General features: G+C 47.3%; 1 protein-coding gene across 1 annotated transcript in view; it reads right to left on the bottom strand.

Moving 5' to 3' along the window:
- Window positions 1-10,533, bottom strand: part of SLC44A3 (solute carrier family 44 member 3) — a 459,235-nt gene extending 448,702 nt beyond the window's left edge. Inside the window, exon 1 of the mRNA XM_085601492.1 lies at window positions 10,150-10,533. Within this exon, the coding sequence (XP_085457618.1) occupies window positions 10,150-10,173 (24 nt within the window). The 5' untranslated portion in view covers window positions 10,174-10,533. The remainder of the gene's footprint in view (window positions 1-10,149) is intronic.
- Window positions 10,534-16,944: the final 6,411 nt, after the last annotated feature.

The raw sequence follows: 16,944 nt of genomic DNA, 5'->3' as shown, positions 1-16,944 counted from the left end.
CCAGGGCCGGTTTCCGGCTGATTTTGTTACAGGGCCGGTTTTGCAGCTATGCTGCAAAAACGGCCCTGTAACAAAAACGGCCCTCAGGGGCCCAAAACCGGCCCCCACCCGTGCGGCGCACTGGGGGATAGCCCGGTGCCCGCTACGGCCAGTCTGGCCCTGGTGACGGGCGGCTAGGGTGGCTCTACACACCTGTTTCCAGTCTACGTACTGTGGAGGGTTGGCGACCTCTGACATTCTTTCGTCTTATATGGACTCACACCTTTTGATCCTCAACGAAAGGTGGTACGGGGATAGATCGGATCCAGCGTATGCGGTTGAGCGGCAGTGTATGGGTGATCATACCTTACACACGATCCTATACTCAGCGCCACTGCGGCATTCCCTGCCGTCTGCCACACAGCTTGTTTTTCAGATTTGGAGGCAGGCTATACAGAGGATGGGCTGGTGGAATAGCCTGACTCGGGAGACCCCTCTATGGCACAATGGACGCTTGCCACAGCTGGCGGCTCTGCCCGGCTTCCGTGATTGGGATGCGATCAGGATTTCTTCCTTGGGGGACGTTATGCGGGGACCCATGCTGAAACCATTTCACGACATGCAAAAAGATATTCAAATGCCAAGAACTCAATTCTTTAAATATTTGCAATTCCGGCATGCCATCACTCCTAGTTTGGAGGGACTGGCGGTGCTGGCAGAGTTCAGTCCGGTGGAAGCAAAGGTGTTCATGGGGGATCTGCAAAACCACATGATCTCCAAAATTTACGAGTCCCTGATCACACATAGCTCCCCGTCCCTGTAGCATCTCCGGGATGCTTGGGAGGGAGATGTGGGCCCGATGGAGGAGGAAGATTGGACAGAGGCCCTGGCCTCCCCGCGCGGGGCGGCCATTGCAATGAACCTTCGGCTCATCCAGTTTAAATACCTCCATAGGGTGTATTATACCAGGGTCAGGCTGTGTAGGGTGGGCTTGGTGGATTCCCCAGTGTGTCTTCGTTGCGTGCATGACGAAGGAACTTTGCTCCATACCGTATGGCACTGATCCGTGCTGGTGCGGTTCTGGAGAGAGGTCTTAACCTGCCTTTCAGAAGTTCTGTGGTGGGATCTTCCCTGCTCGCCCAAATTGATTCTCGTGCATGTCATGGAAGGTATGGGGCAATGTTTATAAACACCATCTTATGCTCCTAGGTTTTACTCTAGCCAAACGAGACATTGCCAGGGCTTGGAAGGCAACAGTGACGCCCTCCGTCTCTGCATGGAAGAATGGCCTAGACTTCTGTATGGGATTGGAGGCTCCCATCTTTATGGCGAGGGGGTGTCCTCGTAAACACTACAAAATATGGAAGCGCTGGGCAGACTATCGTGGTTTAGATCTAGAAGTGGCCCCTACCCGGAGCTCAGACCAGCTTTAATTTCCTCCTTTTTCTCCTGGATGTCTTTCTTACACATGTGGTGGGTTCGAAGCTTATTGGACACGGCACACAGTGAGCATAGGCAAGTTGCTTTGACTGTACATGCTGCTCCTGAATGGTCGACAGTGCGATGGGGGTGGTGGGGGGGGGTTGTATATTCTTTGTTTAGTTTTCTTTTTGCTCTGATTCGATTGTAATGCCCTTTCAGTCCTCCTCGTATATGGAAAAATGTCAGTCAGGATGATGTTTATTGATGCTACTTAAAGTCTCTGGGTTACAGAACTCCGCCTTTTACGTGTTTTTTGACAAATAAAATATGTTCTAAAAAAAAAACATTGCAGGGAGTCCTTAACCCTTTCGATGCTTGTGACGGAGCGGTTCCGTCATGCGCGTCGGTCGTGCTGTGCGCATGACGGAACCGCTCCGTCACGGCCCCGCCCGCGCGAGAACCCTTCAGCACAGCGCGGTAATCCGTGCCACGCTGAAGGGGTTAAACCTGCCCCCAATCATAGCTGTCCACAGCCAATTACATCACATGTGAGTTTTTTCATGCATAGATTTTCACACCACTCTTCCACATAACAGGGCCAACTACAGCCTTTTCTTATATGATTTCAGCCTCAAATAGTTGACCACTGTCTCCAGCTGAGGAATCAAGAAAGTCTTCTCTCCATAACACAACCTCACAAGACTGGAGAAATGACAGAAACCTGCATCCCTAAAAGACGTTAGCTCTCTGTGAATGTTAAGTTATCCCTTCTGCTGCTTTTCAAGTGATTCTGAGCTGTGATCAGGGGACATCCATCAACTTCCTTTTTGCATCTGAAAAATCATTATTCTATTAAATCTGCCAACATCACAACTGCCTTTTTCGCACACCCTTTCTTTTCTGAGCATGAACACTACATTCCCCACATTGTTTTTCCTACCAGGTGTAAGCATTCTTGTCACTCTCTCTACATATGGTTCACCTTCCAACTGCCGGAAGGTCTCCTACGGTCTGCTCTAACCCTGCTTTTGCAGACTCCATTTGGAAAATCTTAGTGTCAACCTTAGTCATCTCCTTACCAAAGTCAGTCACCTTTCTCTCCATGTATCCCACAATTATTTCAAAAGCCACCATCCCTTCCCACTTTATTGAATGTATTGTCCACTTTTTCCATTGAGGCAAAGAGGGCTTTCACAACATCCCTCTGAAACCACTCAGAACCTCCTCCTGCTGGCATCAGGAATCTCCTCCTAAAATGTCCTACAAGGTTGGGGCGCCCAGTTGCTGTATTTCAGCACAGCCCTGTGGTGCCTGCAAGTGCTTTTTTGTCTCTTACCAGTACCTCACACAGGCACTCACTGGCACTTCTTCCTTCAATGCAGTATAACTCAGTGGCTTCTTGGCGAGGGCTCAGCATGGCAAGTGGCTCAAAATGCTAAGTCAATCTTCCCCAGGTTGGATAATAGGCAGAAGCTCTCCAGCTCACCCAGTGAGCAGCAAGGCAAGCAGGTGTGTCCAATTGGAAGAGAGGTGGTGCTCCTGAATATGGGCCTCGAGAGCTAAGCACCTCCGGCATCCGCACAAACATCCTCCCGCCTGTGGTTTTAGGAAGTGGCACCATCCAAGAACAGCCCCTAAATCTTGTAGATCCAACCAGGCCAGGGTCCTCTAAAGGATATCAATAACAGCCTCTTTCAATGCTCAAAGATAGTGCCTTCCATCCTCGCTCTGTATGTCAGGGAGAGTGACTGTGAGATATCTCACCAGCTCAACTGTCACAACTTGGATTCTTCGAGGTCTTGCGCTACCCTCACAGTGCCCGCCACCACCTGGGACAGTGAGGAGTCAAAGGCCCAACTTGAGATGTGAGAAGACTTGGCAAATGTGGGCAGCTAGCGAAGCTCAGAGACTGAGACTGTCCTGTAGCCTGTATGGCCATGACCCTCACAATTAAGAATCGTAAAGCTAATATAATGTTTGTTTTTAAGTAACGAGTTCTTAATCCTCTGCAGTTACTGATCATAGCTGTGCAATATGGAAAACAGTGGATTTTCACCCAAATTAAAAAAAGAAATCCTGGAGATGCTTGCACTTTTCGGCTTTTATAGTGAGAATATTAAATTTATTGTAGTTATGAGTTAACCCCTTTAATGCAGAGAATGTGATGTTCACATTCTGCTCACTACCTTTTGAGTGCAGAGGGCATGAACATGCTGTCCTACTAAAGGTAGGAAATCCTTATGGTGCTTGATCAGAGGGATTTTGATTTGTTGCCCCCACCTCGAGCGGAAAGGGAAAAGCTGTTTTAATAAGATCAGTGCTGTGGGCGTAGGTCAGGCTCCCACAAAGACCAAGCACAAAACAAGAGATACTGCTTGAAAAGGGAAAATTACACCTTTCCAATGGCACCCTCTCTCTGCTGCGGCCTGCCACAAGAGGAAAGTTCTCGAGTAGAGATCCACCCTGTAGCCACCAGGGATGGATTTAACGTGGAGAGGGGGGGTGGTCCCTAGGCATGGCCTTTGCTCCTCGTCTCCACACAGGATATTCACTCTTTTCCAGTCATCTGTGGAGGGTGATGGAAGAGGGGGTGAGATCCCCAATCTGTCCATCCCATAAAAAGAGTAGGTTGAAACCAGCGCATCCTGACATTGGGCCAACTATCCCACCACTAGTACACATACACTCTGTCCGTGCCACTGGGGACATATTGGCGTTTTGCCCCCTATCTTCCCATCCTAAGAGGCAAAAGCCAAGTAGACACCAGGCCCGTGACAAGTGAGAGGAAATTTAAACAAATCTAGATTTCTTTGGGTCCAGTTTTGAGAGATGGCCCAGCAGTGATGGGTAACTTCTCAAATCTGCCTCCCCTGTATGGAAGAATAACTAACTGGTGTACAGGGGTAGGACCCAAAGCCAAGGCAGGCCAATGCCCCATACCACTCCTTTTTATGACACCAACCTGTGTGTCTAGCGGACTATCTGCCCCCTGGTCTGGAAGATAGGAGGTGAACCCTCCAATCTTCACCCTAAGGGGGCTGAAAGATTACTTGTGTGGGGCTGGAGGCTGCAATCCAGTTCTAGGATAGGTAAGCTTCACAACACATTTTATTTCACAGTTTGTTTCCCTTCATGCTCTGGTGGGTTGTTTGACCGGCCCTAGGATGAGCCGATAGGGGGTAAATGCCCTAATCTACCAACCCAGAGGAGAGTAAAGCTCATCAGACTACCGGGCAAAAAATGGAGGGGAAATCTCGTTAGTGAGTCTTGCTTGGACTTCCACAAGTTTACTTATCCAGAATTTCCTGGGAACATCAAAGTCTTGATCAGAAACGCTATTTTCATCGTATTTATGTGACAGAAAACTCAGACACTTCTAACAAATGGTCAGTCTACATTCCCACTTTTCTCCCAAAAAATAATGCTGCCTGGCCTCATGTGCATGTGGACCTAACACACATCACTGGAGCAGACCAAATTTGTAACCATGCTATGACCACTTTGACACTACATTGTATTCACATGGTCTAAGCTTTGACTAGTTCCCATTGCCAGTAATTGGCCCACCCACACAGATGGGATTTTTTTTATCTGGAGAAGCATGGGAACGCTGAGTGGCATCAATTTCATAATTCTCTACATATTCCAAAACATTTCCCTCACAGAAATGTGCGAAAAATCTATGATTATAGCAAATGTTGATGTTTTAGGACATTCTGGGTAAGAAAACAGAGTGAAATACATAAGCAACACAACTCTGGTCTCCCCCATGTGTCTAGTCTAGTTTTCAGACTTAGCTGGGTTTTATAGGATTTGGTGGGTACCAGCAGAGCCCGTCCCAAATACCACAGCTAGCCATATCTCCAGAATGTGCGAATTTGCAAGGAAAAATAGTAATGTTTCCATGTTGCGCTTTGGGTCCTTTCTTGTCACTGACGATACAAAGTGGGGTACTGTTTTAAGCAGAACAGTGGGAATGCTGGTTAGGAGGAATCTTAATCAATCCTCGCAGATTTTGTACCTTCCTCTGAAAGAAATGTGAGAAAAATCTGTGATTTTAGTCAAAGTTTGACATTTTCAGGGCATCCAAGGTAAGAAAACATAGTGGGATCCACACAAACCCTACCACTTTAAACGTTTGTGGCTATCTAGTTCTCAGATATGTCTGGGGTTGGAAGGTTTGCCTGGGAACTGGCGACTCTGGCCTAACTAACCCACCTACCCACTTCCCTGGATAGATTGAAATTCAAAGGAAAAATCTTGTGTCCATATAATATTTTACAGCCTTTACACTGGTGGGTGATCAGCCCACCCAAAAAATGGGGTACTCTTTATCAAAAGAAGTATGGGAACCTCGAATCATATAATATTTATTACTTTTGATTACATTTCTCTATATTTTTAGTTTCCAATTGTAAATCTACGTGACAGAAAAAAATTAATTTTGCAAAATCCCCTCTGAATCACTCAATATTATGGATAACCCCAAATTCAGAGTGCTACAAACAGCCAGCATTCCTAAACTCAAACTCTTGGGCACATTTAAAAATACATAGCTTTTATTCACACACATTTTTCATTCATTAGATGTTTCCATATGTTTTTGATGCATGGTTAGTACATTATGAAAATTCACTCTAAGCTGCAGCTCAGTTGATGGATCTAGGGACCACATGTTTTTGTTCTGCAGATGGTTTCATGGAACCAAAATGTACTTATTAACTCACAATCTACTTAGGCAGTGACAAGCTAATCATTTTTGCTCCGACAGGCTTTATTTGGTCAACAGACTTAACATCTTTTTTGATGCAACTATGTAGGACAAAGTAAGCGCTCCTGGGTCGAGTATGGATAATCATCAGAGAAGTGCAAGAGACGATTATTCCTACAAAATGGCTATATTGGCCCCAATGTCAACAAGCCAACTTCAGGATGCAAAATGATATGCATAAGTTTTCGTTTCCTGCCACACTTATGACAATATGGCATTAACCTGTTTTATACATCGGTAATAACTTTGATGCAATCTGACAAAGGGAGGGCCTGTAACATAGAGGGCCTTGCACAATTCGGGTCGGACTGCCTATAGGGCAATCAGGTAGTGCCCGGTGGGCTGTTCTGACAGATCAATGTGTGGACCGTTTTTAGGTCTCGCCTGACCCAGCGCATGCGCTGGTCTGGCTAGACTTTTTGTGAGGGCTCCAAAAAGTGCTACCATGGCCAGCCTAGAGCTACAGTGCATGTGCGCGGGCGCCGCGCTTGATCGATCACTTTCACTTTCGCGGCCGCTTTGATGTTCTCCGTGAGCCAATGCTTATTGTATACTGCTGGGTAGTTCAGGTTTTGCGGTTTGTTACAGCTGCTTTATAAAAAAGGTGCCATCTCCACCATACCAGATACCGTTTTTCTCTGTCTTGCATGGATAAAAGGCTGAGCTGCCCATGACCAACATTTTAACAGTGTTCTATTTCAGATGCACATTATCTTAAGAAAGTGCATAAAGCATGCTAAACGACCTTACCTGCATAAAACATGCTTGGAGGAAAATCACGTACTCGTTGTGTAGTTCCAAGATTGTCCCCTCCACATTCATCGTGTGGGCGTTTCTGGTGTAGTTGTTTGCCGAGGTGAATGGACGGGATGAGGTTTACATCAATGAAGAAAGTCAGAAGCATAATGTAATTTCTAGGAAGAACGGCACGCTCAAGATTTGGCCAAGGGCTGTTTCTGTTCCGAGTTGCAAAATAAATCAAAGTTAATGATTCAGACCCTAGGCCGCATCTTGTGAGCAGGGCTTACATTCCCAAGTTAATGTAACATTAGTGAGCCAAAGGGCAAGACAGTTGTCAGGTGAAGCCTGTATGTGGCCCAGATTTTGTAAAGCAAATTAGATTCTACTAAATCAAACATAGTGCGTTTTTGTACAGCTGATATTCAGAAGTTACGCATCTGAAAGTGCTTTCGTAAGCTTTTATGAATAAAAAGGAGCTTTGGTGAAAAAAATGATTTGTTTCAGAACACACAATTTAAACGGAGAAGCCGCGATATATCCAGGTTTTCTGAGTTCACTTTGTACATATTATCCGTTAAATGGTTACCTATCTGTGTCTCCTTTTGATGTTATTGCTTTGTTTTTTTACTTCTTTGTGCATTTTTCTCCAGTTTAGATGGTGTGAACTCGACCTGAAGGTATTGGAGCGCTTTACATGAGCACCAGTTACATCACCCAATGTCATTCTGTTTTTTAAGGCATGAGGAGAGGATTTGCCCAAAATCTCAAGATGTTGAGCCGACACAAACTCGAAACCGGTTCGAAGGTTGGCAGACTGGCCGCAACTCCACATCCTGGGTACAGCTAGGATGGCAGGCATAATCCACAAACAAGCATTGGCATAGCCAATAGGTCTCGCCTTTGGGACCTTATAAGTGTTTAGCCATGCAACAGTTGATGTTGTTGCACCAAGGATATTGTACTGCATAACTAAATACTTATAAGGTTCCAAAGGCGAGACCTATTGGCTATGCCAATGCTTGTTTATTATAGCAGTTGTGGGTCAGTTCAATGAACCAGGTGGGCCGGGTTTTCCTGTTTTGTAGCCATTTGTCTCATTAATGGAGCCACTTTTATTTTGGTGCCCGGGCCTATTTCTTGTTTCAGTCCGACCCTGTGGAAAATACATTAGGGAAGGTAATGAGGGACTTGAATGCGTGCAACCAGCAGGTGACGGCCAGCCCTGATCCAGCATGTACCAGCCTTAATCCAACAAGAGGCCAGCCCAAAGGTCTTTAACGCAGCAACCCATCTAGATGTGACCAGTTTCTGCTGAGCCTCATCAAAGGCCAGAAATTGTGGCTGTAAGGTACAGAGAAGCGATGGGTGGAATGCTTGAACTAATCTCAGCCACTGGTAGTTAGGTAGAAATGCTGCATTTGAGTCCATTAGGAACATTCGAGACCGAAATGTCAGCCCAGGCCCCCTCTAAATGGGAACACAAGCAACTCCAGACAGGTTTAAGTCTTCTGAAAAACGAAGGTTAGTGTCCATCCAACTTGAGAGGGGGGCCCTGCACCTCCCCCTACCCAGTCAAGTGCTCTCAAGCCAGGGGCTCCTGTCCTTGCACAGTGCCGGAGGGGAGCCCCTGGAGCTCCGGGCCACGTAGTGTTACTCTGAGGTAGCTATGAATCAAAAATATTTGTGTAAAGTTGTCAACGTTCTTCTCCAGCCTCTATAACCTCAATAATAACTCCCCCCCTCAAGGGTCATGTCTTGTGAGCTGCATTCCATTCTTTCGTAATCCCTCTCATACACACCTGACTGGTTCAAAATGAGGAGCATAACCCCCCCCCCCCTTTCCTTACATTCCCCCCTCCTCGGCCCTCCCCCATGATTCTCTTCAAGAGGGAAAGAGGAAGGTGTTAAAACATACAATTAAAATGATTTGTGCAATTTGTATCAACACATTACTGTGACATCTCCTGCCAACTGGTTATTTATCACTTTGAGGAAATGTATTGTTTTTTCAGCCGACAATCCTACGAATGTAGCAACCTGAAGACCGTTACTTATATATAATTACGCGCGAGATAAATTTGCACAAATGACTTTTGCATAGTTACGCAAAATTTTGGAAGCATTATTTGGAATTCCGCAATATACAAATCTAGCATTCTGCTCTATTTCCCGGCGAGAGATGTATCCTCGGGTCCAAGACTGTCTCGAGAATGCAATTTGCCATACAAAAAAAACATGCACAGAAACATAGAACAAAGGTCACTCGCATTCTCTCCCTTTACATTGTCTTGGTGCTCCCGTTATATGATTTATTTCTTTTTCAAAGCAATCCTCAATTACACCACATGGCATAACTGTGTTCAAAAGCAGAACACAAACAACGTCAGCGTAAATGTAGGGTTGACTGCCCATGTCCACGCTTGAAGTAAGGCCGGAAATTGGGTCAGCAATATCGGAATTCGTGACCTGCAAATCACCACATTGCTCAGTGGAGAGCGTTTAACGGTTTGACAAGAATATCATATTTTCGAACATGTATGTATCCGGGTTACAAAAGAGGTTCAACCAAAGCCTGAAATACACGCGGGAGACGTGAATCTTAGAAGAAGTATCGTAAACAATAAATATAAAAAACAGTCGGTTCCCGGTTTTTAAATGAACAATCCGGGGAATGATGTGGCATAGCTCAAAACCCAACTGACATCAAACATTCAGGAAAGCCTTGTAGGACTGGGAAAAGAACATATATTTCTGCACACTGTATGGTCCCTTTAAAAGTGCGCATAGAAGCAGGTGTGTTTGTTTATACAGCAGGTGGTGGTCAACACTGCAGACTTTTCTTTTCTGGCTCGTAAACTCCACGCACACATGTCAAGATAAGGAAACACGCACCCATCCTTGCAACAGAAATCGGGAGGGGTAGTGCCCGCCATCCCCTTCCTCTAGCCCCCCTTTTGCATAGAAGCACATCGGGGGAAGGATGAAAGTTTTAAGAAGTTACAGAACTGCATGCTCTGAAGAAACAGGAGTGTCCTTCCTAAATCGGTGGAGAGTGTATACGGTTAAGGGGGCGGGGCGCTAGCTTGTGACCCAACTGTAGGCACAGTCCCCGCCCGGGGTGATTAGTAAAGGCCTGGAGAAGCAAGTAGAACTTATTTATAAATCGTACTACGCAGGAGCGGCTCCTACTAGTACTCCTGAGCAGGGGGCATGAGTAGACGGGGGTGTTTCCATACCTGGTATTCTCCACAGCAGGCCATATCGGTGTCGGGTGGGAGCTCGGTCACACCGGGGGAGAGGTGGTAGGTGCCCGGGCGACCTCTGCTCCGGCCGCGCTGATGTGTGCGGAGGCGGCCCCCGGACGCTCCCAGCCTAGACTTGCTGCGCGCCCCCGGCACTAGGAGGGAGGGTTCATGAGACTGGGAGAGGCTGGTCACGCGCGCAGCCCTGGAGCCCGCAGTGCCAGGGAGGGAGGCGCACGAGGCCACCAAACACCTGGCTGCACTCTCAGAGGCTCAAGCACTTTTGGGGCTTCCGTGTTGGGGGTCACAAGCACCTCACACAGAGAGAACAAGTGCACGTCTCAGCTGTGCGCGTACCTGTTGGGACTCAGTCATATATCCGTTTATAGCAGAAACACACCTTACTGCGCGAGGCACTGGCACACCTCAAGCAGGAGCGCAAGCGCACCTTACGCAGAGATCAAGCACACCTCATGCTTGTGCTTGTGCCTGAAGGGGTACAATCAAACCTTAACCTGCGGCAGACGCATACTGTTTGAGGAACAGGCGTGACTCGTCCTGCTAGATTAAGGGGGCTCAAGCCTACCCCCCCCGAGTAAAGCGCCTGCAATCACTCGCTAGCCGACGCTTGACGGGGTACATAGGTATATGCATCATGGTATAAAGAAAGACACATAGAACACAGAGCTGCGGGCTGGAGTGAGGGTAAATCCTTCTAGCTCCCTTGTATTAGCTGGGTCCCCTGACCTAGTGACATGGGGGTGTGCGGTCGCAGTTCTCTGTGATGGGGCTGCTCTAGAAAGCATCCATAGGACACTACACCCCTTCCTAAAACCAAAGGAAAGGCAGAGTCCAAATAGAGGAAAATAAACAAGACACCACGACGAGTCGATCATTCTCAAAGTCAACCAGCAGTGGACAGTTAGACACAGGATGCTGCCTGCAAGGGGACACTGTATCAGGACCTGACCTGGGACAGGGTGCGAGCGTTGATGCAGAGAAGTTGAGAAGCCTTTGAAGGCATTACATCAGGATCATGACCGGAGAGTAGACAGTTGGTCCACTTTGCTGATGCTCAGAACAGTTCGTGGTTACTGAAGTGCTTAATTTGTAAAAACATAAATAAATGAAAAATAGAAGTGCCAGGACTCTCGTTAGGAGGCCCTTGCAGCTGGCGCCACACATTGCCCTGCCAGCGCTGCCAATGGCAGTACCAACAAACACAATTACTAATCATCACATTATTAAAAGTGGGACAATTCAGCCTACTCTAGGCTCCCAGAGCTATGAGAAAGGCTTGGGCGGCATTCAATAATCATTTTTAAGAGCGCCACCATGTGGCAGACTGGTACAAGCCCGGTGTTAATAATTAAGTGCCGGTGCTGAGCACTGGAAATCACCTGTGCCAACAGTGCATCAGAGGTGTTGCAGAAGTCCATTAAAAGGCTTACTTTTATTGTGTTGCCTCACTCTCCGAACACAGACTTGGAGGGACTTGAAAAGTTGTTGACGAGCTTCAAAAGTCCTCCTTTGGGCTACCTCCAAACACTGAGGTACTCTGGGCATCATTGGTAATAATTAGGGCTCCTGGTTTTATGGTATTTATTTTTTTAACATTTCCGTCTGTATTTATCCATATTTATGTTCTGGCCAGCTTATTAGTGTTTATCCATATTTATTTTGCATTTTGTGACCAGATGAGGTGATAGCTAGTATATTTCCGCATTTATTTACCAGATAAATGTGCACACATACTTTGATGCCTGTCAGGTTTTAGCACAGTACACAGCCAAAAATAATATAATAATATATCCACATGAACAAATTAGCATAATAGCACCAATACATGTTGAGATGCAGTAATTTAAGCAAATCTCATTCAGTTTTGTAAGTCCCCATGCTGCCAGTATGTACAGCTTTTGGACTGAAAGTCTTAAATCTCAGGATGGAGAGTCACTCAAAAGATGCCAAATTATCTGTACTTTTCTCCTTTTAAAAATAGATACAGACAGGAAACACAATGTGTTTTTTGTCTGTATTTAACTGTAAAAATCACTAACAACGGAAAAACAGGGAGCCCTAGTTATACTGCAAGCAAAGACACCGGTTCCCCAAGATAAAATTGGAGTGCAAATAGCCAATCAGACTCCTGGACCTTAGAGTTGCTGCACCTGCTGCACTAATCAGAGCTGCACCTCTACTCGTGGACCTTCATGTTCCCCATGTGACCTTGTCTTTCTTTATTGCCATCCTCCACTGATTTTCTCCTTCCTTTCTCACTCTCCCCAACCCTTAGCTCGGTCTCTCGTTTCCCCCTCTCCTTTCTCTCTCTCTCTCTCTCTTCCTTATTATCATTTTACCCTTCTCTCTGAACTTCTTATTTCTGGTCAGTTTCTTATCGTCTTTTATTGTTTCTTTTACTCATCCATACCTCCTTTCTCTGTGATCCTTAACACCTCTAATTCTATCAACCAATTTCTTCCCATACATTTCTCACTTATCTTCTACTCCCTCCATACCCATCCTGCTTCCACGCTTTCCAGGCCCTCAAGCAGGTCCTCATCCTCGGACACTGCACCTCCGCCTGGGACAACACCTGGTGGCCCTCCGCCCTCGATAGCCCAACCACCCCGATAGACCACCTCGACTCCTCCCTTTCCATGAACTGCCAGATCCACGCCTTCGCGCCCACCAGTTTCAACTGCCTCCGCATCCTCCGTAAGACCTTCAAATGGATCCACCCCGACTGCAGAAAGACCGTCACCCACGCACTCATAACCAGCAGACTATAGACTACTGCAACGCCCTCTACGCCGGAATCAACAAAACTCTTCTACATAAACTCCAAACCATCCAGAATGCCGCAGCCAGGCTCGTCCTAGGGACACCGCACCCCGAACATATGACCCAACACCTACAAAGCCTCCACTGGCTCCCGTCGAGAAGAGGGTCACCATCAAACTCCTCCCCACGCTTACAAATCCCTTAACAACATTGGACCCAAACACCTCAACGACCGAGTATGTTTCCACGTACCCAAGAGGATCCTCCGCTCCGCTGACCTCGCCCTGGCAGAGGTCACCCGCATCCGCAGAAACAGAACCGGCGGGAGAGCTTTCTCCTACATCGCAGTTAAAACCTGGAACGAGCTCCCGGTCAACATCTGCTGCTCCCCAACCCTCCACACGTTCAGGAAGGACCTCAAGACCTGGCTCTTCAACTGACCGGAGCTGCTTCCCTCCCCCCCCCCAGCGCCTGGAGACCCTCACAGGTGAGTAGCGCGCTCTATAAACCACTGATTGATTGATAAAGTTTCAAAATTCTAACAAGTGAGCTCCAAAAATAACTGCAGCTGGTGTAAGGCAGACTGGGCTCCCTCTGAGCTCTGGGCTCCAGTGCCGCTGCACCACTGGTAGCTACACCGATGTTAGAAATGGGATTTTTAGTAGGCTAGGGCATGTGCCAAAGCCAGACAGAAACCACCACTCTAGTCAGGATAAGGGAGTTACACTCGTAAAATAACCCCTGCTCACCCCCTTGGTAGCTTGTCACGAGCAGTTAGGCTTATCTTAGAGGCAGTGTGGAAAGCATTTGCACATAACCAACATTAATACAGTGTAAGCACTACAAAAGGACACCAGAAAAATATCCAATACTTTTATATACTTAAGACAAGACCAGAAACGATAAAAATCCACAACACAGTTCTTAAAAATCTTCAGTTATCAAAATATGCTTGAAAGACAGTTTCTTGATGTCGATAGCTCCGTTTGGGGCTATCACGGCATCGTGAGCAAACAGATCCAAACAGTTCTGGCTGACGGCGGTGTCACAGGCCAGCTACGGTGTTGGGAAGACCCACAAAGAGTACCTTTTAGGAATGCAGGGTGTCGGCGACCTCTCGTTGAGCTTCCAAAAGCACGGCGTCCACAGGCGTCGGTTCCGGAGATTGGTGCAGAAGTATTCGGAGCCCTCGAAGTCACATGCATTGCAGATCGATCTCCTCTCCGTAGGAGTCAGGAGCTCTGGCGTCGAGTGCTGCAGTGCAAAAGGCAGCGGTGTGGCGTGCGGTACCCTCAGGTCACGGTGGCGGCGTCAGCTGACGAATTGGAGTCGATGGCGCCAGCGTTGGTAGGCCAAGGCTGCGGTGCAGGATGAGAGCGGTGCGTTGTGTAACTTTACGAGCGGTGCCCTCGAACCACGGTCCAAACAGTGGCGTCGATTTTGCCATGGAGCGGCATCGTTGGTGAGACTAGGGTCGCGGTGAGGCGTTGTGGCGGTGCCCTCTGCGGTGCCTTCAGGACACGGAGTCGGCAGAGGCATTGTAGACGTCGTTGGGTTGCTTTTCTTCTGTTGCAGCACAAAACACACAGTCCCCAGTGCTGAGGGCATAAGAGCTTGAAGTCTTTGGTGTTTCTGAGACTTCTTGAACAGGGGGCAAGCTCTACCTCAAGCCCTTGGAGAAACCCACAAAGTAGATTGCAGAAGGTTCAGTCCAGTCCTTTCACTGCCCAAAACAGAAGCAGTCACTGCAGGCCAACACAGCAAAGCACACAGCAAAGTGGTAATTCCTCCTCACAGCTTCTCCGGCTCTTCTTCTTGGCTGTCTTCTTGGTCCAAAAGAGTTCTAAAGTTCAGCGGTCTGGGCCCCAATATTTATATCCCCAAATCCTTTGATCTCTTAGGCAAAGAGTGTGTGCCCACAGCCAGAACCAGTAATGCCTTCTCTGGTGTGACTTCCTGGCAGGAGGTGGAGACGGCATGGTCAGAGGCAGACCAGGCCCTTTGAGGTGCAAGGAAATCTCCTCCCCCTTCCTCAATTGCAGCCCAGGTCTATTCAGCCCTTTCCCACCTAGACTATCTGGAGCCACTCCTGCTCCCCAGCCTTCTGTCATCCAAAACCAGACAGGCAATCCACATACCAGCAGAGGCACACGGGATGATTGAGCAAGAAAATACCTACTTTCTAAAAGTTTCTATTTTCAAGCACAGAATGTAAAAATCACCTTCACTAAAATATGCATCTTTAGATTCTGAGTTCAGGCATACTAAACTTTATTTTCCTACCGAATTCCCCAGGCCAGTTATGTTTATAAGATGTTATAAACAAACTCCCTATTCTGTCCTATGGGGAACAGGTAGCCTTGCAATAGCGAAAAATGAAATTGGCCGTAATTCGCTATCAGGACATGCCACACACACCAGGGCATGTCCTACCTTTCACATACACTGCACCCAGCCCACAGGGGTACCTTGGGCCTACCTTAGGGGTGGCTGACATGTAAGAAAAGGGAAGGTGAGGGACTGGCAACTATGTGCACTGGCCAAGTCGACAAGGCATTTACAAACTGTGCGCAGACTCCGCAATGGCGGGTCTGAGTTACCTTTTCAGGGCTATTAACATGGGTGGCACAATCAGTGCTGCAGGCCCACTAGTAGCATTTGATTCACAGGCCCTGGCACACTCAGTGCACTTTACTAGGGACTAACAAGTAAATCAAATATCCAATCATGGAAACACCAATCCATAATACAATTTACCACAGGAGCACTTGCACTTTACCAATTATCAGCAGTGAGAAAAGTGCGCAGAAACACTACGCCAGCAAAAACAGAGTCCAAACCGGGAGGTCAGAAAGCAAAAACTCAGGGGAATCATGCCAAAAGATGCCAGTCTAACCACCGTTGCCTCCAACACTGGTTTCCTTGAATAGAGTGGTGTCAAGTCTATTTCTCGAGGTGTGGAGGCCCCCAGGGTGCGTCCCCAACAGGACTGCATGTCGGTTGTGTTGACAAAGCATGTGTGCTGCTTGTGGACCTCTGCAAGGTCGAGGATGAGCCGCTGCTTAGTCACTCATGGAGCACTTAGGGGTAGACGGGTCATGGTGAAGGTATGCTGACAAATGGACAAGGTTATCATTAAGGTTAGCAGATTGTGGTTATTCAGCTGTTCCTGGGGCATGTCAAGGATGCCTCTCGGACTTTGGTTTGATATTCAGCTCAAGTCAGATTGTAAGATGCTCTATGGGTGGTAATGGTGAGGCATGTTTGAAGGAACAGGTAGGATGCATTGCCCTTTGGGTGAATCTTTGACTATCATTAAGGGTTGGTAGCCAGATGGTCTTCATATCCAGGTGAATCTATGACTTGTAGGTGCTGAATGCTTTTGGATAGTATAAAGCGTCTCTGATTCTTGGCATGGTTGCCATGACTTGCAAGCCAGCTGTTATATGCAAGGCAAGGTTGCTTTGGGAAGCAAGGGATTGAGACACTGTTTGCATGTGCATACATCAAACTCTTTGTTCTACAGCTGTGCCTTTTCACAGCACATTGGTGGCCTGCCTGTCGTTGGCTTCTGGGGGTACTCACAGTTCAGTATGAGTTGGTTATGGTGTTGGTTATCTGGTGTGATCAAACTGATCAGAGGCTGTATCAGGGTTTTTCACTTCTTCTATGCAGCAGTGGTCTTCTGATACGTCAGTGTGGATTGGTGGTTCATCTTTTCTTCTTGGCAATCAGATATGCTCCTTTTTGAATAGGCCATCTGGGCCTCTAGGTGGTTGAGTCTCTTTCTTCTATGCACTTGGGTGTGCACCTTCTCTAGGAACATGCCTGTAGGGCCTCTTGGTGGTTGAATGTCTTTTGGTCTGTCCAAACGGGGCCTATGGGTATTTTTCTCATTATTTGGAACACGTAGTACAGACATTGACCCTCTTACCTTCTAGGCAGAATATTCCGGTGTGGCATTAGGCCACGTATTCCCTCAACAGACAACGATTGGAGCTTCAC

This window comes from Triturus cristatus, chromosome 4_2 (assembly GCF_964204655.1).
Source record: "Triturus cristatus chromosome 4_2, aTriCri1.1, whole genome shotgun sequence".
NCBI classification, from domain to species: Eukaryota; Metazoa; Chordata; class Amphibia; order Caudata; family Salamandridae; genus Triturus; species Triturus cristatus.
This window is presented reverse-complemented; position numbering and strand designations above follow the sequence as displayed.